Source organism: Nerophis lumbriciformis, linkage group LG05 (genome assembly GCF_033978685.3).
Source record: "Nerophis lumbriciformis linkage group LG05, RoL_Nlum_v2.1, whole genome shotgun sequence".
Classification (NCBI taxonomy): domain Eukaryota; kingdom Metazoa; phylum Chordata; class Actinopteri; order Syngnathiformes; family Syngnathidae; genus Nerophis; species Nerophis lumbriciformis.
In genome coordinates this window covers 23,999,300-24,025,423 of record NC_084552.2, presented here as the reverse complement: position 1 = coordinate 24,025,423, position 26,124 = coordinate 23,999,300, and the positions used below count along the sequence as shown (strand labels likewise).

At 39.6% G+C, this 26,124-nt stretch overlaps 2 protein-coding genes across 2 annotated transcripts in view; both read left to right on the top strand.

The window, feature by feature from the left end:
• The window catches only part of LOC133606753 (protein phosphatase 3 catalytic subunit alpha), a 211,463-nt gene extending 203,128 nt beyond the window's left edge, over window positions 1-8,335 (top strand). The window contains exons 13-14 of the mRNA XM_061961063.2: window positions 2,134-2,163; window positions 6,588-8,335. Of these exons, the coding sequence (XP_061817047.1) occupies window positions 2,134-2,163; window positions 6,588-6,829 (272 nt within the window). The 3' untranslated portion in view covers window positions 6,830-8,335. The remainder of the gene's footprint in view (window positions 1-2,133; window positions 2,164-6,587) is intronic.
• A 3,819-nt stretch (window positions 8,336-12,154) lies between these two features.
• Window positions 12,155-26,049, top strand: rcor2 (REST corepressor 2). The gene is made up of 13 exons (XM_061961065.1): window positions 12,155-12,333; window positions 13,712-13,856; window positions 17,108-17,164; window positions 17,303-17,383; window positions 17,466-17,518; window positions 18,550-18,711; window positions 18,775-18,899; window positions 18,974-19,040; window positions 21,746-21,985; window positions 22,056-22,133; window positions 22,225-22,282; window positions 24,407-24,624; window positions 24,793-26,049. Exons 2-13 carry the CDS (start codon window positions 13,733-13,735, stop codon window positions 25,129-25,131), a joined length of 1,602 nt encoding a protein of 533 aa, XP_061817049.1. The 5' UTR covers window positions 12,155-12,333; window positions 13,712-13,732; the 3' UTR covers window positions 25,132-26,049.
• Window positions 26,050-26,124: the final 75 nt, after the last annotated feature.

The following is a 26,124-nucleotide window of genomic DNA, read 5'->3' as shown; positions in this document are numbered from 1 at the left end:
TAATCCTCCATGTTAAAAGTCCAGGCGAGAGGAAAAAATAAACGATCGCTGCTAACTGTAGCTAGTTGTCACTTATTCTGCAGCTGAGTAGTCGCAAGAATGATCCCTGGGATCACTAGCGCCCTCTACCACCATGAGGCGGGATTACTGCGAGCCTCACCCAGTGCGTCTTCGCAGCCGTTTTATGATTGCTCAGCACAAGAAATACGTTACACACATACAGTTGTTGACAAAATACACTGTACATTATATACCTCAGCTAACTAAACTATGGAAATGTATAATATGATTCATATAGCAATACGGTCTCACTGCACAGCAGGCAAGCAGTTAGCCGAGTCATTGCGCAATCCATGGTGAGGCTCCACTGGCTGCTGACTCACCGCAAGTCTCTTCTCAGTATTTGAACGGCAAATGTGAAAATTCAGCGATTTTGAATAAAAATAATCTAAAACTGGTGAAGGTAAATGGAAAATAACTTTATAGTATAATCACTGGATACATATAACAATTTAATTCATTTTTTTTCTTTTTACATTTTTTTTCTTTCCATGATGGCACGTGAGGCCCCGCCTCCCCTGCCTCCCCTGACTGCACGTCACTGGATTAAGCCATCATCAATAATTATCTGATTCAAAATTGTAACACATTTAACCCATCTGCAGCAAAACAGTAATAGTTTCCTCTTTTTTTTTTTTACTTTTCAAGCGCATTTTTCTTCCTATTATGAATATTATTTGGCCCTAAGATCAGTAATTGGCAGCAACATTGATAGTTTTTCTACAGTCAGATTTAAAACAAAAACTCTTATTCAAGAAGCATTTCCCAAAAAGCTGCTGTAAAAAGATTATATATTCATGTTCTTTGATTGATTGATTGATTGAGACTTTTATTAGTAGATTGCACAGTGAAGTACATATTCCGTACAATTGACCACTAAATGGTAACACCCGAATAAGTTTTTCAACTTTTTTAATTTGGGGTCCACTTAATGATACAGATATATACTATCATATATACTATCATCATAATACAGTCATCACACAAGATAATCATCAAGGTATATACATTGAATTATTTACATTATTTACAATTCTATTTGAATTTACAATTTCTATATGAAATGAGTCAGTTATTTAAAACTACTGTACTTCAGTCTAAAACATAATATTTAACAATATTATTTTACAAAGGAACAAGAGAAAGCTAAAATAATAACACATTCACGCATTAGTCATTATTAATAGTGACACCCACTTATTTCAGTAGCAAGACACTAAGTTGATTGCATTAGTCAACATGAAGGGTTAATGTGGGATCAAAAATGCCTTTTTAGTTAGAAATAACTTTTTATGTAGCTAGTTTTTAACTTTATTTATAAATAACTTTTGGCAAATTTCACCTAAATCCATTCAACGCAGCCCAAATGTAAAAAAATGAAGCTAAATAAAACCCAAGGCCCCAATGATTATTTAAGGGTTAAACTACAGCAAAAGAAAATTGACCTTTTTTGCACTGTTTTGAAACTTTCACGATTGTTTTGCTTGGAGGTACAGCTCTCTACCTCATGATTGGAATACTTAACTAATGATAATCATGTTTAATACAAACCATCACCAAATTTGGAGCATTGAATTATTTTAGCACGACAAACCTGGACAAAAACGTTGGAAACGAGCAAGGTTCTCAGATTCCTGTGGCAACATGGGAAGAATCACATGACCTCCCTCCTTCAGGCCCGGCGTGCTGCTCCGCTATCATTGGTATCGTCATCAACCTCATCAGTCCGTGTGTGTCTTCCTGTGACTGTCCAATAATTGGCATTGTTGTTTGTTTAGCAATGGAAACAAACGGTAAGTTGAAAATCCATTTGATGTATCCTATCAAAAAAAAAAAAGACACCTCCCACGTCCACTCATTTTCATCCCTGCTTCAAGAGACTACTTCGACTGGACGCCGACCCGTCTTGTCCCACACATTGTCCCTCTGTCTTCCTCCTCCTTACGCTATACCGTGATGAGGACATGATGAGTGTTGTCTCTTTGACTTGTTGTTGTTGGTGGGACACAAAAATGACCTCCTCTTTGCTCACCTCTCTCATTCGTTTTGCAACCCCCCTCTTCTTCTCTTCAGCTACTATTGAAGCCATTGAGGCTGACGAAGGTAAATAAATGACTAAATAAACAGGTCTGGCGGCCCTCTTCTGTTGCCCCTCCCCCCCTCCCCCGTCCCCTACTCCCCTCCATGGCGGCAACGGACAGGGGGCTGTGCTGGGTTTCCATCCATCTTGCTGGTGCTTGAGTAGCGTGTGTTGGGTGTCTGTGCTAAAAGCACATGTAGATCTTAGCTGTGAGAGAGATTTATTGTAGGAAGCCCTGTGGTTGCGCATGTTTGGAAGGGGAAACACTTCATAGCAGGTTTTGTCCAAAATCAGGGGTGTCCGAAGTTCAGGCTTAAAGTAATTTGCTGCCCGCAGTTTTGTTTTTTGTATTGGCTCGCGAATAAAAAGGAGGATTATGGCCGCACAGAAAAAAAAAGGTTTTAAAAAAAAAAAAAGCCCAAATCACTGAAAAATAGCATCTGCAAACTAAAATGCTGTCTTACATTATAGGTGTATCGAGGTTCCACTGTATAGCATTTTTAGGGCCCGCATGGCCCATTGTAAAAGGAATCCCAACGGGAGTCCTTTTGCAATGGGACATAAGGACCTATTGAATTTGTAAGGTTTTATTATTAGGGCCCGCATGGCCCATTGTAAAAGGAATCCCAAAGGGAGTCCTTACGCAATGGGACATAGGGACCTATTGAATTTGTAAGGTTTTATTATTCTTTATTCTTTATTCTTCCGCCGCCACATTAAACTTTAATTTGACCCACTTAACATGCTTCAAAACTCACCATATTTGACCCACACATCAGGACCTGCGAAAATTGCCTTTTTGTTAAAAAACCGAACCACAAAACTCAAAATTTCGCTCTAGCGCCCCCTAGGAAAAAAAAAAATAGACTGCCTGTAACTCCCACTAGGAAGGTCGGAGAGACATGAAACAAAAACCTCTATGTAGGTCTGACTTAGACCTAGATTTCATAATTGTACATCCTCGGGCTAAAATCAACAGGAAGTTGGCAATTCCCCCTTCAAGACAAAAAAGTACTAAAAACAGTACTGTAATTTGACCCCCTTAACACGCTTCAAAACTCACCAAACTGAACGCACACATCAGGACTGGCAAAAATTGCGATCTAATGAAAAAACCTAACCCCAAATCTCAAAATTGTGCTCTAGCGCAATTTTTGAATAAAACGGAGAAAAAACTGCTCCTCGGAAGCAAAAAATGACATAACTGCCTGTAACTCTCACTGGGAAGGTCGGAGAGACATGAAACCTCTATGTAGGTCTCACTTAGACCTACATTTCATAAATTGACAACCCCCAGCAAAAATTAACAGGAAGTTTGCTATTCCCCCTTCAAAACAACATTTTTGTAAAAACCGGTCACCTTTCTTATTTAGCGTAACATGGATTGGTTTTAGTTTTACGTTATTGAACTTAAAGAATATCAAAATAGTGTGTGGCCTCTATGGAAAAAAAAAAGTTTGGACACCCCACTCCTAAAGCAATTGAACAAACTCAAATCGATCTTCCAGAGCACCTCAATGCTCGTCCAATTGAAGTCTTGCTATGAAGATTGCTCATCGCGACCATGTGCAACTTCCCCTTTCAAACAACCCAAGCAGTTGTGCCTTGTTGTTGCAACCTGTCCGAATTGGCAAACCACTGCATACCTCCTTTGGCGCAAGAACAACCTCAACTGCGCGCTAAATAGTAGTTTTGCCAAGCTGCTATTTACAAGTACTTCCTGGCTGGCCCGCCATAGGGCAGTCCACCTCTGTGGTTCCTCTATGGCCCTTCTGTGTGCTGTGCTAATAACCTGTGTCTGACCTGTGCTATGCAGCAACTACACGTCCATTCATGCAAACGCCTTTTCAAAGACAAATGGACGGATTCGACTCAAAAATCCCTCATTTGCTGCATGCTCCAAGCAGACCAAACACGTGTTTAGCACCATGGAGTTCCTCTGTAGTGTCTATTGTACTCTCCAGTCTCGATGTAGTTCTAGTTTGTCAATGTCTCAGTAGGAACCACAACTATTTTATGTTGTTCCCCTATCGTTCCTTCCCTTTCCTTCTTGTTCTCTCGTCTTTTTTCATTTATTTCAATCTGTGACGTGTACCAGGGTACCATCTGGAAACGAAGGGTCCTCGGGTACCTTTTAATCACAAGCAGCATTAAGTCAGACCATTGATGGTTTAAATGCTGTTGGAAAATACTCTTTATCGGAGTAGAGAGCACAATTGTTGCTGACCGAAGGTGACCTGTAGACCCTGATGCCAGAAGTACCCCAAATAACCATAAGGGTTTTTTTAAACCACTGGTCTGTCTACTTATTCTGATAATACTTTGAATTGTATGTGCTAGGGCAGATTGTTGATGTTGATTACAACTAAAGTGACCTCAAACAACTAGGGATGGGCATCGTAGTAGAAGAAATAGGCTGGTGATGAGCATAAATGATGTAATTAGAGCCACAAGGTTTATTTAGGTAAACTTCACAGAGGACGGGGCCTTAATTGTACAAACCCCGTTTCCATATGAGTTTGGAAATTGTGTTAGATGTAAATATAAACGGAATACAATGATTTGCAAATCCTTTTCAACCCATATTCAATTGAATGCACTACAAAGACAACATATTTGATGTTCAAACTCATAAACTTTTTTTTTTTTTTTTGCAAATAATAATTAACTTAGAATTTCATGGCTGCAACACGGGCCAAAGTAGTTGGGAAAGGGCATGTTCACCACTGTGTTCCTTTTAACAACACTCAGTAAACGTTTGGGAACTGAGGAGAGACATTTTTTAAGCTTCTCAGGTGGAATTATTTCCCATTCTTGCTTGATGTACAGCTTAAATTGTCTCCGTTGTGGTATTTTAGGCTTCATAATGCAATGGCAGACAGGTCTGGACTACAGGCAGGCCAGTCTAGTACCCGCACTCTTTTACTATGAAGCCACGTTGATGTAACACGTGGCTTGGCATTGTCTTGCTGAAATAAGCAGGGGCGTCCATGGTAACGTTGCTTGGATGGCAACATATGTTGCTCCAAAACCTGTATGTACCTTTCAGCATTAATGGCGCCTTCACAGATGTGTAAGTTACCCATGCCTTGGCCACTAATACACCCCCATACCATCCCAGATGCTGGCTTTTCAACTTTGCGCCTATAACAATCCGGATGGTTCTTTTCCTCTTTGGTCCGGAGGACACGACGTCCACAGTTTCCAAAAACAATTTGAAATGTGGACTTGTCAGACCACAGAACACTTTTCCACTTTGTATCAGTCCATCTTAGATGAGCTCAGGCCCAGCGAAGCCGACGGTGTTTCTGGGTGTTGTTGATAAACGGTTTTCGCCTTGCATAGGAGAGTTTTAACTTGCACTTACAGATGTAGCGACCAACTTTAGTTACTGACAGTGGGTTTCTGAAGTGTTCCTGATCCCATGTGGTGATATCCTTTACACACTGATGTCGCTTGTTGATGCAGTACAGCCTGAGGGATCGAAGGTCACGGGCTTAGCTGCTTACGTGCAGTGATTTCTCCAGATTCTCTGAACACTTTGATGATATTACGGACAGTAGATGGCGAAATCCCTAAATTCCTTGCAATAGCTGGTTGAGAAAGGTTTTTCTTAAACTGTTCAACAATTTGCTCACGCATTTGTTGACAACGTGGTGACCCTCGCCCCATCCTTGTTTGTGAATGACTGAGCATTTCATGGAATCTACTTTTATACCCAATCATGGCACCCACCTGTTCCCAATTTGCCTGTTCACCTGTGGGATGTTCCAAATAAGTGTTTGATGAGCATTCCTCAACTTTATCAGTATTTATTGCCACCTTTCCCAACTTCTTTGTCACGTATTGCTGGCATCAAATTCTAAAGTTAATGATTATTTTCAAAAACAAAACAACATTTTTTTTATCAGTTTGAACATCAAATATGTTGTCTTTGTAGCATATTCAACTGAATATGGGTTGAAAACGTATTCCGTTTATATTTACATCTAACACAATTTCCCAACTCATATGGAAACGGGGTTTGTGCGTCATCTCTCCAATTATCTGCTTGCAATGAATCCCCCATCCTCAAATTGACGACGCTCATCAAAGCATTTACAGTAAGGATTTCAAATCATGTGCAAGACATTTGTTAAAAGTGTGTTCTGTATGTTACGCTGGGTTCAACTCTCACGTGACAAGTGGAGTTCTGAACATTCATTGACAAAATCCCCACTATTGGATCATGTTAGTGTTGTCAAATGCCCATCCCTGGAAACTCGGAGCTATCAACTCCTCCAAAGGTCGCTCGTTGATTTGTTCTGACTTTTTTTTGTTTGGTGTCCCGTCTGACTTTTTGTGTTCATACCAATGCAGGTGTAAGGGAAACAGATGCTAAATGTTCCAGATGACCATAATCCCAGCTGATCTCCACCTTGTTGTTTGTCTTTGACCTGTCCACCAGCCATTAAAGGCTTTTCGCCCCAACACAAGATCACCAGTTTCGCGGAGGCGAAGGGTCTGGACCGCATCAACGAGAGGATGCCGCCGCGACGGGATGCCCTGCCCTCGGACGCCAGCCTCAACTCCCTCAACAAGGCGCTGTCCTCGGAGACCAATGGCACGGACAGCAAAGGAAGCACCAGCGGAGGAGGGGGAGGCGGAGGAGGAGGAGGAGGAGGAGGAGGCGGCGAAAGTATCCAGTAGATGCCCCCTCGCCCATGGATGCCAGCCGTGGAAGAGGTTGGAAGGATGGGGTGTCGTGTCACTTGCTAGTCTTTGGATACGCCTTCAAATTCTTAGTTCCTGCTAGTCAAAATCTGCTAAGTTATTGCTCAGCCGCGGGACGCCCCCGTGTGCTTCATCATTGAATGCCAGCCACTCCAGCAGTACGTGAGGCGAGATGTCTGTTGCTTTTCTTTTCTTGTCGGGACGACCCATTTACAATGTACCTTCTTACCGACTGTTGTACGTTTACAAAAAGACAGCACTAAAAAAAAAAAAAAAAAAAAAAAAAAAAAAAAAAAGGTTGAGAAAAGAAGAAGAAAAAAAGGACGGAACACGAGATGGCGTTTTTAAAAATGTAAGGGTGTACAAACTAAGTAAGAACTATTTATTGATATTTTTTTGCTACTCTTATATATATATATATATATAAAATAGCTCTGAAATAATTAGGCAGTCTTAAAAAAAATGGAAACAAAAAAGAATGTTGCAATGTTGTCAAAATGCCAAATAATGGAACGTTTTATGGTGTTGTACATATTACGCTTACCTCAGGTTCTTTTTGGTGTGTGCTTTGACCTGATTTTTTTTCTCTTTTCTGTATAATGGCTAAATAACTCATGACCTATTTTCTTGAATTTCATAACTGGAATTTACCTATAATTTGCTAATATGTTTATTTTTTTGTTTTTTTTTGTTTTTTAAAGGAAAGTTAGATTTATTAAGGCTTGCTGGAAATGAGTGTTATTTTTTTCTCTTTTTAAGTATTGCGAACAAAGTAAAAAAAAAAAATAGAAACCCTATATTGTGTAAAAAAAAAAAAGTGACTGCCTATGCATGTTTTATAAAAGTCAACAAAGGAAAGAGAAAATCCGAATACCTTGGGAGCCTGTTTTTTGGAATATCTTGCGCTTTAGTGAACATATACTGGAAAACATTTACCTTGCATCTTTTCAATGAACATCCTCAAATGCTCTATGCCTTCTTTTCTAACGGACCTGAGATGGATGATGACCTTGTCTTTTGGCGGCGCTTGTGAGTGCACACAGTCCAATGACGCATGTTTGTGAGGTGTGTGGTATGTGGAACTCCCAAAATGCATGATTAACTGTTCGTGTCATATCAACAAGAAGACAGAAAAGAACAAAAAAAAAAAAGCTCAGTTTTGTACATGTGCCACTCAACGTGTAATTTGGTTCTCCTATTATTGATGAAGATTTTTTTTCGGGAATTCTTCTTTGTATATCAGTTACAAGTTTGATACTGCTCAGTACTTAAACACAAAATGTTGTTATTTTATTTGTTTGTTTGTTTGTTTGTTTTTAGAAACTGCTTAAGTGCCCAAGTAATTCACTACAAGACATGAAGCCTTGCTTTTTGTAATTTTACTTCAAAACTGTTGGCAGATGAGGCATGCACTTGCAACTATGAAAGATTAGTATTTTATATAACTGTTCAATAAAAATGTGCATGACTTTACACTTGAAATGTGTCCTTTCTTTTTTGGGAGGGCTGCAGTATAAGTCACTACAGTGTTTTATGCATATCTACAAATTGGGCCTGATAGCAATGCATTTTTTGCTGCTCTTTTCTTACAAACTCCCACTTGTCTTTAGGGGAGCGTAGCTATTACAATAACTGCCACAAAAAATGTTGTTTGTTTGTTTGTTTGTTTTTATAAACTGCTTAACTGCCCAAGTAATTCACTACAAAACATGAAGCCTTGCTTTTTGCAAATTTACTTCAAAACTGTTGGCAGATGAGGCATGCACTTGCAACTATGAAAAATTTGTATTTTATAGAACTTTTTTTTTTTTGCAGTATATGTCACCACAGTGTTTTATGCATATCTACAAATTTTGCCTGATAGTAATGCCTTTTTTGCTGCTCTTTTCTTACAAACTCCCACCACCCACCATATTTGTCTTTGGAGGAGCAGAGCTATTTTAATTATCGCCACAAGAGGGCGCCATTGCAAACCTGCTCAGTTCTCAAACACATTTTTTTTGTTTTTGTTTTTTTTGTTTTATAAACTGCTTAAGTGACCAAGTAATTCACTTCAAAACTGTTGGCAGATGAACCATGCACTTGCAACTACGAAATATTGATATTTTATATAACTGTTAAATTAAAATGTGCATGACTTTACACTTGAAATTTGGTTTTCTTTTTGCAGTATAAGTCACCACAGTGTTTTATGCATATCTACAAATTGGGCTTGATAGTAATGGCTTTTTTGCTGCTCTTTTCTTCTTACAAACTCCCACCACCCATCCTATTTTGTTTTTGGGGGAGCGGCGCTATTATAATAACCGCCACAAGAGGGCACCATTGCCAAACTGCTCTGTTGCTAAACACAAAATGTTGTTTTTGTTGTTTTTTTGTTTGTTTTTAGAAACTGCTTGAGTGCCCAAGTAATTCACTACAAGACATGAAGCCTTACTTTCTGCAGTTTTACTTCAAAACGGTTGGCAGATGAACCATGCACTTGCAACTATGAAAGATTAGTATTTTATATAACTGTTCAATAAAAATGTGCATGACTTTACACTTCAAATGTGGTTTTCTTTTTGCAGTATAAGTCACCACAGTGTTTTATGCATATCTACAAATTGGGCTTGATAGTAATGCCTTTTTTGCTGCTCTTTTCTTCTTACAAACTCCCACCACCCACCATATTTGTCTTTGGAGGAGCAGAAATACTATAATAACCGCCACAAGAGGGCACCATTGCCAACCTGCTCTGTTGCTAAACACAAAATGTTGTTTTTTGTTGTTTTTTTGTTTGTTTTTAGAAACTGCTTAAGTGCCCAAGTAATTCACTACAAGACGTGAAGCCTTGCTTTTTGTAGTTTTACTTCAAAACTGTTGGCAGATGAACCATGCACTTGCAACTATGAAAGATTAGTATTTTATATAACTGTTCAATTAAAATGTGCATGACTTTACACTTGAAATGTGGTTTTCTTTTTGCAGTATAAGTCACCACAGTTTTTTTATGCATATCTACAAATTGGGCCTGATAGTAATGCCTTTTTTGCTGCTCTTTTCTTACACACTCCCATTACCCACCATATTTGTCTTTGGGGGAGCGGAGCTATTATAATAACCGCCACAAGAGAGCGCCATTGCAAACCTGCTCAGTTCTTAAACACAAAATGTTGTTTGTTTGTTTGTTTTTAGAAAGTGCTTAAGTGCCCAAGTAATTCACTACAAAACATGAAGCCTTGCTTTTTGCAAATTTACTTCAAAACTGTTGGCAGATGAGGCATGCACTTGCAACTATGAAAAATTTATATTTTATAGAACTGATTTATTTATTTTTGCAGTATATGTCACCACAGTGTTTTATGCATATCTCCAAATTTTGCCTGATAGTAATGCCTTTTTTGCTGCTCTTTTCTTCCAAACTCTCACCACCCACCATATTTGTCTTTGGAGGAGCAGAGCTATTATAATAATCGCCACAAGAGGGCGCCATTGCAAACCTGCTCAGTTCTCAAACACAACATTTTGTTTTTGGGTTTGTTTGTTTTTTGTTTTTATAAACTGCTTAAGTTCCCAAGTAATTCACTACAAGACATGAAGCCTTGTTTTTTGCAAATTTACTTCAAAACTGTTGGCAGATGAGCCCATGCACTTGCAACTATGAAAGATTAGTATTTTATATAACTGTTCAATAAAGATGTGCATGACTTTACACTTGAAATGTGGTTTTCTTTTTGCAGTATAAGTCACCACAGTGTTTTATGCATATCTACAAATTGAGTCTAATAGGAATGCCTTCTTTGCTGCTATTCTCTTCTCACAAACTCCCACCACCCACCATACAAAACAATAACAATACTGAAATAAACTGCAACAAAAAACAGTGCAATAACAGTGCAATACGTTTTCATAACATGGTCACTACTGCCTAGTTTCTCTTGTTATGTTCTTATTATTACTGTTATATGTGTATTGTTGTTTTTTAATGTAATATTTTCTATTTTATTTCCATTTATACCTCCATTATCTATTTTTTACTTTTCAAATTCGATCTCAATTCTGTACTCTGCTGCTGGAATTCTAATTTTCGTGAGGGAACTCTCCTGAAGGAATCAATAAAGCACTACCTATCGTATTTGTCTTTGGGAGGAGCGGAGCTATTATAATCACCGCCACAAGAGGGCGCCATTTCCAACCAGGCTGTTATTGTGCAGTGCTCCAATACACGTATTTTTTTAATGAGTTGTATAGTCATATTTAGGAGTGATGAACAAGAGCAATTGTGGGGGGAAGATGCAGGGGAATGGCCTCATAAAGATGGGCAAAATGGGGGAGGAGTTTGTTTGTGTGCGTGTCTGTGTGCACGCACGCGTGTTCGTGTCGCCACGGGGTTAGGGTGGGGGGAGGGGAAGGTAGGACACACACACACACACACACACACACACACACACACACACACACACACAGTTAACATAGAAGTGACACTGCAAGAAAGAAGATGGAGAGGAGAATGAGAACGTGTGTGTGTCACACCTGATGATGGAACACACACATTTTATACACACACACACACACACACACACACACACACACACACACACACACACACACACACACACACACACACACACACACACACTCCTCCCCACCATGCACGCAGCTTTACACAAGTCATCAACATCAAGGTTCCCCCATGCTAACTTTGAGAAGTATGTCCTTCAAAATAGCCCACTGCTCTCTGACTGGCCCTTTTTTAAATCCTCCAAAACAGCAAAGCTCCTGTCTAAAAAAAAAAAAAAAAAAGAGGATCTTTGACTGCAGTATGTCCTTAGAAACAGCAGAGGGCTCCTGTCACATAGACGATCTTTGACTATAGCTTCAAAACAGCACAGCAGTCCTGTCAAAGAACGGATTGTATTGGCTCGAACGGTGGTAGTGTGTATTTCCAAAAGAAAAACATCTAAACTAACATTTAGACTAAAATAAACATATCGCTTCTGATTTAGGTTATGACTTTATTATGGTATCGCCCATCACTGGTCTGGACAGCCAGCCTCAGCACAGAAAGATGCACATGACGCATCCCTCCGCTGACACACTGGCAAGTAGTCCTCATTTAGTAATATTTCCACATAAATCTCTCTCATAAGAACCACGACTCTTTATGTGTCTGCGAATATGCGGTTATGGCTTACAGCGAGCCTTGTCGGACTGTCGCCGACTCGTTGGCGACTTTTCACGCGCTCTACTTTTTGTCAATCCAAACGGCCACACTGGTGTAGGGCACAGGGGCGGATGGGCACCTCGCTTCTTGTCGAGTGAGTCGTACGCCGCGCCGGCACACTCCGCTCGCGTTTACCCATTCATTGTACCGCCTGGCCGTAAATAAAGCTGGAATTAGCACTCAAATTTGTAAAGAATCTTGTCATTTTGGCAACGTCGGAGGGGGACTGTAAGAGCCACCGAGAGCGATACGTTCGGGAGAGCCGGGAGAGCAGGTAACAGCGGGGCTGTTCTCGCCTTGCAACTATTCGTTACTAATGTAACGAGCAGGGTACAACTACTAGGAGCTAGGCGGCTAATGCTAGCGCCCCAACTATGTGTGAATTGCACCGAGAAGCATAAATACGAAGGAAACATTTTGAGCAAATGTCTATTTCATGTGCATCATATAGTGCAGACAAGCACCGTAGAAAGTGGAGTTATTGTGGCAAAAAGCGAGTTTTTTATCACTCCGTGGACGGCGTGGTGAAAACAAAAGACACTTTTGTTTTGACATTATAATGGGAGTATGTTTGCCTTATATTTTACTCATCAGTTTAAATATATATATATAAACAATATATGTATTGATGATTTAATTCAGTAGGTGAAGTAGTGCTGGGTTAGTCTAATTCAATTGTTGACCCGTTTAAGTGGCAAAAAGTTGTACGGGTGTGACTTTAAACCTGAACGATTTGCCACACTGGCTTTTTATAGTCAGTGTTTGTTGTATTTATTTTACCGAGGGACAAGCAGTAAAAAAAAAAATTGTATGAATTTAAATGTATCCGAGGCTATAATTTAGGTAAACCGAGGCTACTACCGGAAGTGAATAGAAGTTGTCATTTCGCCACAACAGATTCGTCATTTTTTTCTCAGGCGTAAACATTGATGAGTTGTTTCGCCAGTGTCATTATATATATATACATATATATGTGTATAGTATTTATTTAATTTAGTTTATTTTATGTTATGACAGGAGTTTGTTGCCCGGACAGCTGTTGCAGTATTTTTTTTTGGGGGGGGGGCACTTTTAAAAGACAAAGACCACACGCCCCCGCCCGCTTCCCTTGAGAGAGGGTGCATTGTCTGGCCAGATTTAGTTTTTATTTGAAAAATGGTGCAACGAACGAATTAATTAAATTGTTTGTTAGCAATGTTGCGTGTTGGTTTGTTTGCATGCCAGTGAGTCCTCATGCAACACAGAATAAAGAATATTGGTATTGCAAAGACTGCACACTATTTTTCTTTCTTGATCAGTGTGGGGGGGGGGGGGGGGAGTTTGTGTGGCTTCACCTTGAACTCCTCACTTAGCAAGGTTTCTTAGATGCAACTGATAGCTCTTTGTTCATAGCTTTAGTATGCCAGATTTGTTGTAAATATTAGCTATTGCTTGCATTACAATTAAAATTGCAATAAGGCAAAGTAAGCATTATAAGATATGGCAAAGCATTTTACATACAAACAAAATAATAATAGTGAAGGGAGAAGTTTGACCCCCCCCCCAGTCCTTATCTTTTCTGGAAAATGTGGCCCCTCAGGTCAATTTAGTTGAATAGGTGGGATATGTGACGTTTCAATAAGGTTAACAAGTCAATTATTGTGTTTGTTTAGGTGTGATTGTGTTGTAAAGCCATGCCCTCTGTGATGGAGCGCTCCGGGGCCGGGGTCTTGTCCAGAAGCAGAGCCAAGACTGTAACCAACGGCAACAGCCAACCGCATTCCGAGGAGGAGAGCAGCGATGAGGAACATGCTCATGGTAGCGCACACACACACACAACACACCATTTCATGACTTGTATCTCTTGTTTTTTTTGTGTACAGTTATGCTTGTTAATATCCATCAAGAGTCAAAATGATGAAATATAAGCTGCAAGATAATTGTAGTCTGCATTCTTTGTTTGCGCTTCCATCACCTTCCCACACTCTTCCATCTTTGACGTCCTCGGCTCAGTCGTCTCTTTCTTAGATAGATATATTCTACAATTGACCCAATCATAAAAAACTCAGTCATTTGAACTGGAGACGGTGCTTTCTTCTCCAGTTTCTCTCATTCCGCCTCCTCCCTTCCTGTTCCGTCCCAGAGGACATCATGATCCCCAAGCCTACAATCTTTCCAATGCACTGCATGATTTCACAGAAACAGTGCATGTTAGTTGATCAAAGGCACCATGAATGTCTTCACGGGTCTCATATTAAAGTTTTTTAGCAATTTTGGATTATGTCTTAAAGGTGCCACAATAGTGCATTGGTTGTCACGTGACTTGTTCACGGAAGGGAATGGAGTGGTGGTCAACCAAACCGATATGTCTACTGTGCAGCAAAGAGTGTGCAAACTATCTCAGTACCCAAGGGGTCTAGATCTTTCCACTAAAAGCATCCATCCATTTTCTACCGCTTGTCCCGAAAAGCAGATGGGAGCAAAAAAATCTAAATATGCAATGGAATCGAGCCCTATACAATAGGGGTGTAAGAAATTATCAGTTTTTATATATATATATATATATATATATATATATATATATATATATATATATATATATATATATATATATATACCCCAAAAGGGAATAAGCGGTAGCAAATGGATGGATGGATGGATATATATATATAATATGTATGTGTGTATATGTATATATATATATATATATATATATATATATATATATATATATATATACCCCAAAAGGGAATAAGCGGTAGAAAATGGATGGATGGATGGATATATATATATATAATATGTATGTGTGTATATATATATATATATATATACTGTGTATATATATATACTGTGTATATATATGTATGTATATGTATATATATATATATATATATATATATATATATATTTATATATATATATATATACTGTGTATATATATATATATATATACTATGTGTATATATATGTATACATATGTATGTATATATGTGTGTATATATATAATGTATATATATGTGTGTGTGTGTGTGTGTGTGTGTGTGTGTGTATGTATATGTATATATATATTTATATATATATATACACACACACACATATATGTATTTATATACACACACATATATGGTATGTATGTATATTAATATATATATGTGTGTGTGTGTGTATTTATACACATTTGTGTTTATATGTATGAATTCATATGCATGTACGTATATATGTATGTATATTAATGTATACATGTGGTTTTATGTATATGTGTATACATGTACATAAACATGTATGAATGTTTGTAGATATATGTATGCAGGGTTTCCTGTAGACTGCCAAGATACCGGTGGGGGTGTGGTTATGGGCGTCATCGAGTAATTTTCATCATTTGCTATATGATTTTCTTCAAAAAGGCTCAAAAAATGTATACATACTTTTAAAAACAAATCCGTTATCATTAATTAGTATTAACATGTTTTTTAAATGGTTTTGCCATATTTTTTTGTTGCTGCTTTTTGTGCAGTGTACGTTGTTGAGGTGTTTTCAAGTGTTTACAGACTTTGAATGACTTTTAAAAAAATAACAATAACGAGCAACAAATCTAGCATCTTCTTCTTGTGTTATTATAGAAGGTACTCGTGTTTAGAGACTCTACTTCTGTCCCACAATGTCCCTGACGAAAGAGGCTGAAGCGAGCAAGACGTCACACTTGCTTCGCGCTGTTGCTCCGGTTGGGCTTTCTCTGGTTAAAAGCCGCCACTGTCCTCTTAATATTTGCACATTTTGTAGATGGTCTTCCACGGGTTTATCTGTGATATATTAAAATGATGTCCACATTGCAGACATGCTGACTGTCAGAATCAGAAATACTTTATTAATCCCCGAGGGGAAATTCAGAGACAACACTCCAGACAATGGTCATTTTTAGGTCTATTTTTTTTTTTTTATGCATTGCAATTGACTGACACACCCTCCACGATTGACCTACTGGGCACGCCTGTCCTACTGTGTATGTGGCTTTAATGCTAATGAGCTTTGGCCATGCCTTTGTGCGGCTTTAAGAAGTGCTATTGTTTAGCCACTTTCTACATATAAACTGTAACTCTTCACTTGTCTAATGTAATAGATGCCAAAACATGTCACATACAACAGTGTAACATTAAGGAATAGACTGGAGGACACAAACATTAGCAACACTGGCATAGATATGTGAGCTACAGTGCCAATATTACAGTCCCATTTTAACAGCAACATCATTTTCAATTCACCACTTCGCTGAAAACTAAATGTTCAAATGTATGGTCAATTTCTTATGTACTTCAGCCTAGTTTTGCCAGTATTTTCAATGAAATCAAGTTTAATCTAACAGCTCCAACTACTATATCTCTCACTAACGGATAGTTTGCAGAGCAACAGACTGCATTTTAAGCTTTTTAGAATCTATTTATTCAGATTGTTTTTACAAAATGGTGTACATATACTTGAGGTGGGCTCTTCTTGTTTGGCGATGGTCGAATGCAGTATGCCTTTAATTCACCTCAAGTTTGAGTGACTCATCTCTTTAAGAGTGGAGCAAACAAGTGAGGGAGATTTTTTTTTTTCAAATCACATTTGGGGGACATTGTGGTGGAGCAGCCGTGCTAGCAACTTGAGGGTTCCTGGTTTGATCCCCAACTTCTGCCGTCCTAGTCACGTCCATTATGTCCTTGAGCAAGACACTTTACACTTGCTCCTGTTGGGTCGTGGTTAGAGCCATGCATAGCAGCTCCCGCCATTAGTGTGTGAATCGGTGAATGTGGAAATAGTGTCAAAGCGCTTTGATTACATTGAAGGTAGAAAAGTGATATAAAAGTATAATCCGTTTACCATTTGGTGCTAGTAAACAGGCTCCTGGAATACACATTACTGCTACAACATTATTTCAAAGTCAAATTTGAATAATCAGACATCTTTTAAACTTTAGAATAAATAGCATAAAATGGATTTCTTCATGGGTTCTGTTGTCCTCTGAGCCTGGTCCACCACGCCCACATCCTTCTCTGAAGTTTTCCCTCCTACCTCTCTTGTGTCATCCTCAGACAGCATGATCAGAGTGGGAGGAGACTATCAGGCCCAGATCCCGGAGTTCAAACCAGGTAAGCAGGAAGGCATATTGAGGGACAACCTCAGGGTGAAATTTCCCACACTAACACGTGATACTCGTTATTACACAAGTGTTAGCCACTGGAGCTGTGTAATTTGACAGCGTTTCACATGCTTAATGTCAATTGTAGACAACCAAGTTCGTTACAACGAAAAGGACCAGAGGAGCATGTTGGTCTGGTGTCCCAACAGTCTGCTGTCAGAAGCAATGTGTATGCACACAAACTTCATCACTTTGTTTGAACCGTATTTCCTCTGTTCCTAATTCTTCTCATTTGCTCTCATTTCATTCAGTGGACGAGTACATACTGATGGCTAAAGAGAAACATGGCTACAATATGGAGCAGGTAGAGATCATGATCATGGTTATGATTAGAGATGTCCGATATTATCGGCCGATAAATGCTTTAAAATGTAATATCGGAAATGATCGGTATCTGTTTCAAAAATTAAAATTGTTGACTTTTTAAAACGCCGCTGTACGGAGTGGTACACGGACGAAGGGAGCAGTACAAAGCGCCAATAAACCTTAAAGGCACTGCCTTTGCGTGCCGGCCCAGTCACATAATATCTACGGCTTTTCACACACACACAAGTGAATGCAAGGCATACTGACGGTAGCCGTATAAACAACTTTAACACTGTTAGAAATATGCGCCACACTGTGAACCCACACCAAACAAGAATGAGAACCACATTTCGGGAGAACATCTGCACCGTAACACAACATAAACACAACAGAACAAATACCCTTGCAGCACTAACTCTTCCGGGACGCTACAATATACATCCCCGCTATTCCCTATTTTTTTTCCATAACTTGAGTTGATTTATTTTGGAAAACCTTGTTACATTGTTTAATGCATCCAGCGGGGCATCACAACAAAATTAGGCATAATAATGTGTTAATTCCACGACTGTATATCGGTATCGGTTGATATCGGAATCGGTAATTAAGAGTTGAACAATATCGGAATATCGGATATCGGCAAAAAAGCCATTATCGGACATCTCTAGTTATGATATTAATTTATTTCGAACATGCATACAGTTAGAATATGATACATCACGTTTCCAGTTTCTCATTACAGCATGTACAAAAATATATAGGAAAAAGAAGATTATTTTTTAATCCTACCTCTTTTCGTTTCATAGCTTTTTCTAACACATTTGTAGGTATTCATTTGTAACACAAAAAGTGGATAGATAAATGAATAAGTAGGTAAATAAATAGATGCATAATAAGTAAGTTTCTCATGAATAAATAGTTAAGTTCTTTGTGTTTCTCATAATAATGAGATGATAAGATTATCTAATTTTTGAAGAAGTCACATACTTTTTAAGCACCCTGACTTCATGGTGTAAATGCAACCGGCAGGCTCTGGGCATGCTGCTGTGGCATAAGCATGACGTGGAGCGCTCGCTGGCCGACTTGGCCAACTTCACTCCCTTCCCGGACGAATGGACGGTGGAGGACAAAGTGCTGTTCGAACAGGCCTTCAGTTTCCATGGCAAGAGTTTCCACCGCATTCAACAGATGGTGAGAGAACTTGTCGGGCTTCAGGTGTGTAAAATGTTGACTTCATGGGCTTTTTGGGCTTAGCTTCCAGAAAAGCAGATCTCCGGCCTGGTCAAGTACTACTACGGCTGGAAGAAGACCAGAACGAGGACCTCGGTCATGGACCGCCAAGCCAGGAGGCTGGTCAGCAAGAGGGAGAAAGATGACAGGTGAGAATCTCAGCTTTAAGGACGAGGGATATGTTTAGTTGAGTTCTTGAACGCTTTTATTTTGTGAAATGTAGCAATGACGAGCTGGAGGAGGGAGATCCTGGTAGCGAGAGTGACTTTGATGCTGAAGCCAAGAAAGAGGTGAGCATTAAAATATTTGTATGTATACAAAAGGGATTTCAGAAAAGTTGATGTTCTCAAGGGACAGTACTATTAAAATGAAAGGTGTTCAGGGTAGTTAATGTACATCTTGTATAGTATTGATTTACTATCCACTGACATGCAGTTTGCCAAGGGAGAGGGTCGGGCTTTGCTTCACACTTCATGTTTCCCTATGTTATAAAAGCTGCACACTACTCTAAAGTATATCCAAGTTTACTTTCTATTGTACAGCGATACCTCCAATTACAAGTTCAATTGGTTCCAGAATCGAGCTTTTAATTCAAAACACTCGTATCTCATAACGACGCCGCCCATTGAAATTAATTTTAATCAGTTTAATCCCCACAACTTGCATGTTCGAAATAAACTCAAACTCAAACAACAGCACAGTTTTAACATGTAACATGCCTATTAAAAAGAAAAACTAACTTTTAGATAAGAAATATAGTATGAAAAACAATACAATATTTAAATATAATCCACAAATAATATATTCTGTATTATCAGCTGCCTTACGTTAAATATATTGGTGTCTTCAGTCTATTTTATTGTATTCCATTTTAACTGTTGGATTGTTTATTGTCCTTTTACTGTTGCTGCTATGTTGCTCATGTTTAAGATTTGTATGGTATTTTTTATTGCTGTTATTGCTATTGTTCTCACTATTTATTTTTTATTAATATATTATTTATATTTTATTTTTACATACATTTTAAAATGTATTTTTAAATAATATTTTAGATGGTGTTCATTTTAGTTATTCTCTTGTGTGGATGCTTCAAAGGTGGCATTGTCCTCAAACCTCAGTGCCTGGCCATGTTTTAATTCAGGATTCAAGATTGTTTATTGTCATATGCACAGTTAAACAGACAGTTTGCCGTACAACGAAAATCTTAGTTTGCTAGTCCACCCTTCAACAAGTCACACGTTACTTAGCTAAAATAAAAAATGTACAGTTTAGCAGTTTAAAATAAGGTATTAAAAAAAAGTATAAGCTATATACAAGGCACAGTGAGTAACATAACATTATTGCACATTCTGATTGACAGTCAACAGTATAAATATGGAGGTGACATTGGGTCAGAGCAGCAGTTTAAAGTGTCTTTAGCAGTGTTGGGACTAACGGCGTTACAGTAACGTGTTACTTTGTAACTTTTTTATATTCAGTAACTCAGTTACCGTTACTACATGATGCGTTACTGCGTTATTTTACGTTATTTTTTATGTAGTATCGGCTAGAAACAGAAGATCTGAGTGTGTTTTATTGCAGCGAAGCAGTGACGTGCTTCTGATTCTTCCTCTGCGCTCTGTGTGTGTGTGTGTGTGTGTCTGGGTGTGGGAAGGGGAGGGGAGGGGGGTGCGCAATACAACGTAAACCGTTGGCCAACCAAAAAGTAACCACAGAACACTATACCAAGCAGACGTGACGACAGGCTGTCCTCACTCAGGTCCACACGGACCTGGAGGGGGCGTGCCTTAAGTCCGGCTGGAAATCGGGAGAAATTTGGGAGAATGGTTGTCCCGGGTAGAGGCACTGAAATTCGGGGGCGTTGGCAAGTATGAGATATTCTCACTTCTTTTCTTTTGTCGAGCACAAAGAAAAGAACATTTTAGTTAAATGTAAGTTGTGTCTTGGATCAAAGATCCCGTCTACTGCCCAAAACAACAATTCAAATCTGCCTGGTTAGGTTTTGTGTATGTCACGTGTGCCTTCCTTAGGTGAAGCCAGCTTTACAGCTATGTTGTTATTATGCTGTTTGTTACTTACGTATGTTATGTTGCACCTATTTAAAATACTTTTGTCAATTTGTTCTGGCCTGAAATAAATTGTACTTTGTCAATTTGTTCTGGCCTGAAATAAATTGGCCCTTTGAAACATATCTTTGTCTTTGTGTGTTGTATGTAGACCACATTGCTTAGCAGAGTTCAGTGATGCAAATGCATGTCAAGTTGATCAACAGATTGTATTATTCTCCAGTGCAATAACAGTACTGAAATGAAGGTTAAAGGGGCATTAATGGGAGCTTTAAAAAAAAAAGTAGAAGAAGTAACTAAATAGTTACTTTTCACAGTAACGCATTACTTTTTGGCGTAAGAAACTGAGTTAGTAACTTAGTTACTTTTAAAATAAAGTAACTAGTAACTGTAACTAGTTACTGGTTTTCAGTAACTAACCCAACACTGGTCTTTAGTGATCAAAGGTGAAAAGTGTCTTCAGTGATGGTTCACAGTTCGAGGGAGGTCATGGTAGCTGTCTTTTGTTGAAAAGATCAAAGTAAAAAGTTAAAAGGGGGGGTGTAGCTGGGGGAGCTAGCATTCACAAGCCTAATGGCCTGTGGGTAGAAACTGTTTGTCAGTCTCATAGTCCTGGCTTTCAGGCTCCTGTCAATAGTTTTGTGTGTGAGTGCGTGTGTGTGTTGCCTAGAGATTTACCAGTGACATCTTGCATTAATTTTACAAATTCAGTAAATTTAGCATACAGTTACACATCCACCTACATGCTTGCACATGAAATGAGTACCTGCCTGCATGTGTGTGTTTGTGTGTGTGTGTTTTATTCTCACTTTCTTTTTTTTTTTCTTTTTTTTACTGGTATAAAGCACTTTGTGTTGCAACTTGCCTGTGCATGACAAGTGCTATATAGATAAAGTTTGATTGATTGATTTTTGTTTCCCTTTACTCAGGCCGCCAAACAAAACCCCAACATCGCCACCTCGGACAAGGTAATTCCCGGTCGCTCGGGCCCCATCAAGAAGGAGAACATCGGGGCGCAGTACCGCCACCACCCGCTACGAGCCCGCCGTCGGCCTCCTAAGGGCATGCACTTGGATCAGGCCGACATCACATCTCTGTCTGTCTCACAAGACTCTGGTGTCGTGACAATAAGGCAGCTGGACACGCAGCTGGTGTCCCTCAAGCGACAGGTACAGAGGTGTCCCTATTAAAACTACATCATTAGTGCCAAGTAAACACACGTTTGTCTTCTTCTTTCAGGTCCAAAATATTAAACAGAACAACAGTAGTTTGAAACACAGTCTGAATGAAGGTGTGGACTCTTTAAAACCTACTGAGGTACGTGTCTCCCATCCCTCATTTCCAGACTCAGATGCTATGTCACCTTCTGTGAGTCTTTTGGGTCAGTAACCTCTCTGTTTGTTTAAAGCTCACCCCCAAGATAAACTCGCGCTGGACCACAGAGGAGCAGCTGCTGGCTGTGCAGGGTGAGGCAAGGAGGCCCAATGTCTCCTTTTCAGTTTTATATTACCGTAAATGCTCAAATCAACTGCCAGGGTCTCTAATCAATGCTGGGTCCAAAAACAGTAACAGTGGTAGGAAACCTCCTGAACTCCATAAGATGGCAGTAGCTGCATTTGAAATATCATGTCTGGTCAGCAACGAGGAGCCTTATCTACCATGCTTTAAAGGGGAACATTATCACCAGACCAATGTAAGCGTCAATATATACCTTGATGTTGCAGAAAAAAGACCATATATTTTTTAACCGATTTCCGAACTCTAAATGGGTGAATTTTGGCGAATTAAACGCCTTTCTATTATTCGCTCTCGGAGCGATGACGTGACGTCACATCGGGAAGCAATCCGCCATTTTCTCAAACACATTACAAATACCGAGTCAAATCAGCTCTGTTATTTTCCGTTTTTTTCGACTGTTTTCCGTACCTTGGAGACATCATGCCTCGTCGGTGTGTTGTCGGAGGGTGTAACAACACGAACAGGGACGGATTCAAGTTGCACCAGTGGCGCAAAGATGCGAAAGTGGCAAGAAATTGGACGTTTGTTCCGCACACTTTACCGATGAAAGCTATGCTTCGACAGAGATGGCAAGAATGTGTGGATATCCTGCGACACTCAAAGCAGATGCATTTCCAACGATAAAGTCAAAGAAATCTGCCGCCAGACCCCCAGGAAAAGAGAGCGGATGAGGGTATGTTTACAGAATATATTAATTGATGAAAACTGGGCTGTCTGCACTCTCAAAGTGCATGTTGTTGCCAAATGTATTTCATATGCTGTAAACCTAGTTCATAGTTGTTAGTTTCCTTTAATGCCAAACAAACACATACCAATCGTTGGTTAGAAGGCGATCGCCGAATTCGTCCTCGTTTTCTCCCGTGTCGCTGGCTGTCGTGTCGTTTTCGTCGGTTTCGCTTGCATACGGTTCAAACCGATATGGCTCAATAGCTTCAGTTTCTTCTTCAATTTCGTTTTCGCTACCTGCCTCCACACTACAACCATCCGTTTCAATACATGCGTAATCTGTTGAATCGCTTAAGCCGCTGAAATCCGAGTCTGAATCCGAGCTAATGTCGCTATAATTCGCTGTTCTATCCGCCATGTTTGTTTGTATCGGCATCACTATGTGACGTCACAGGAAAATGGACGGGTGTATATAACGATGGTTAAATCAGGCACTTTGAAGCTTTTTTTAGGGATATTGCGTGATGGGTAAAATTTTGAAAAAAACTTCGAAAAATAAAATAAGCCACTGGGAACTGATTTTTAATGGTTTTAACCCTTCTGAAATTGTGATAATGTTCCCCTTTAAAATAGCTTTTTGGCTGTTGATGTGAAAGTCATGCCTTTAAAGCCCGATGTAAGCAACACTGGATAGCTCCTCTCCCTCCAAAGACTGGCGGAGCTTGACATGCATCTACCAAAAATGATAACCTCCCATTAGTGGCAACAAGAATAGCAGAACTCTGATTGTTTCGTTTTTTTGTATACATAATTTCTGATATTCAGATTTTCCTGTTTTACTTTCCCTCTTCTGCCAAAGTAGCAAACACCTTCTACAATTAAAATGCTGGCTTATCAGTTTACTCCCCACCTTTACTACAACATTGGTTCTGTTGCTGCCGTGTGTATTCAATATATTTCAATATACTTGAACTCTCAAGTTAAACTCTCTGGCTATAAATATAACATAGCAATTACTAATTATATTGAATAATAATTGCATGTCGGCCCGAGGAATTTTCAGGCCTGTCACTCAGTTATTTCTTCCACACTCACATGCAGGGAGTGCGTGCACATACATAAAAACAGTTTGTTCATGTTGTTACAATAGGCTTTACATTCAATGATTGCCAATGTTAGTTATCCAAATTGCTATCATTAGCGAAAAGCTGATGCAGGTGTGTTCCGTACAAGCATAGTTTACGTCATTACGTGCTAAAAGCTGTAAGAGGGTGAAACTCTTTGGAAAATTAGCGCCCTCTAGGTATCTGTGTAAAGATTGCAAACAGCCCCTTCATGTTTATTACACAAAAAATGTCCATTAAGCAACATACTGAGCCAATCCCATTCTCGTGTCTCCGTCACAGCGATCCGTCGCTATGGCAAAGACTTCACAGCCATTGCCGAGGTGATTGGAAACAAGACGTCCGCTCAAGTGAGCTCGTTCTTTGTGAGCTACCGCCGCAGGTTCAACCTAGACGAGGTGCTGAGGGAGTGGGCCGCCGAGCAGGTGGCCACACGAGACCTCAGGAGGAGCAGTGAGGAGATAGCAGCTGCCACAGATGGAGTAGCGGAGGAGGGAGAGGTAAGATGCATCATTTGCTCTGAACCGAGGATGTCGTTGTGGTTTGTGCAGCCCTTTGAGACACTTGTGATTTAGGGCTATATAAATAAACATTGATTGATTGATTGATTGATTTACTGCAAGATTCATAGAACCTGTGCTCACTCTCCTGCTTCTGTGTCTCTCAAGGTCAAGATGGAGGACTCTTCTCCGGATGCTGCCGGAAGCTCGTCCCCCCCTTCCTCAACGCAGACACCCTCCTCCTTATCCCAGCCTCCTCCGTTGCTCCGCCCTGCGCCTCCCTCGGCTCCGCCCAGCCTCCTCCGCCAGCCGCCACCACTACAGACTCGCCCGCTCCAAAACCGCGCGCCTCACAACCACCCCCCACCGCCGCTAATCCGGCCCGCCGTCACCACCTCCTCTTCTGGGAGCTCGGGTCTGAGGAGTTCTCCTCCCAGCGCCTCGGTCGGAGTGCAGATGCCGCCGTCGCTGGTGGGCATCAAAGTGGAGCAGACCAACTCTCACTGAGACACACACGCCACATCCTGACCCTCAATGTCAGCGTCTAACAAGTGTGTGTATCGTAGCTGCTGCACTGTCACACCTACCTCTCGCCAGTCATCCAACACACACTAATCGCTTAAAAGTCCAACTCATCACACCTGCAACCCCTATCAAAGAGACACTGGATTGTCAGGCTTCATAGGAATAGTGCACCACATCCGCCTCATCCTGCATTCAGTGCATTCAGGACGATGCACTGATTCCCATTTGTTGTTTAACAGCCTTCAGGGAATACAAAGTAGAAAAGCATCGGGTTCAAACCTGTTAAATGTTGAGTTTGAACAATAAGGTAACTGGTGTTTTGCTTTAAAACTTACAAATAAACAAGCAGGCTTTGCTACACATCAAAAGCAAGAAAATAAAAAAAGATGAGTATAGCCATGCGTTACACTTGTATGAACTGGAGTATTTTTTTCCCCACTAGATTTTTAAGCTATAGAGTAGGTCAAGTAGATTGTTGTTGTTGTTGTTATTATTATTATTATTAACTGAGCACTAAAGAGCCTTTTGTGTGTGAATTGTGAATGTTATTACCTCCTTCAACTCATGGGACGTTTTTTTTTTTTTTTATGAAATCATTCAGCCAAAGTCAATTGTTGCTTTAAAATCACAAATAAGGAAATACGTACTGTTTGACGGAACTCATGGCAGCTGCTAATTGTTTTGATACAGAAAATATATTTAAAATGCTTTTTTCCCCCAAAATACGGTGAATCTGCTGTTTTAGGATTTAGCTGTCCAATGCTACTGGTATCAACAGTCACTTCTTTCTTTTCACCTTTTGGCTTTTATGTTTATATTATTTTCTCTTATGTGCTTTATGTAAGAGTTTTTTTTGGATGTTTCTGTTTGTATTTCTAGAATAAAGAAATGACCACACACTGTTATACTTACATATTTTTCCTCCAGATCTAATGGAGATAAATGCCCAGTTTGGCTATTTTAAAAACGCAGAAG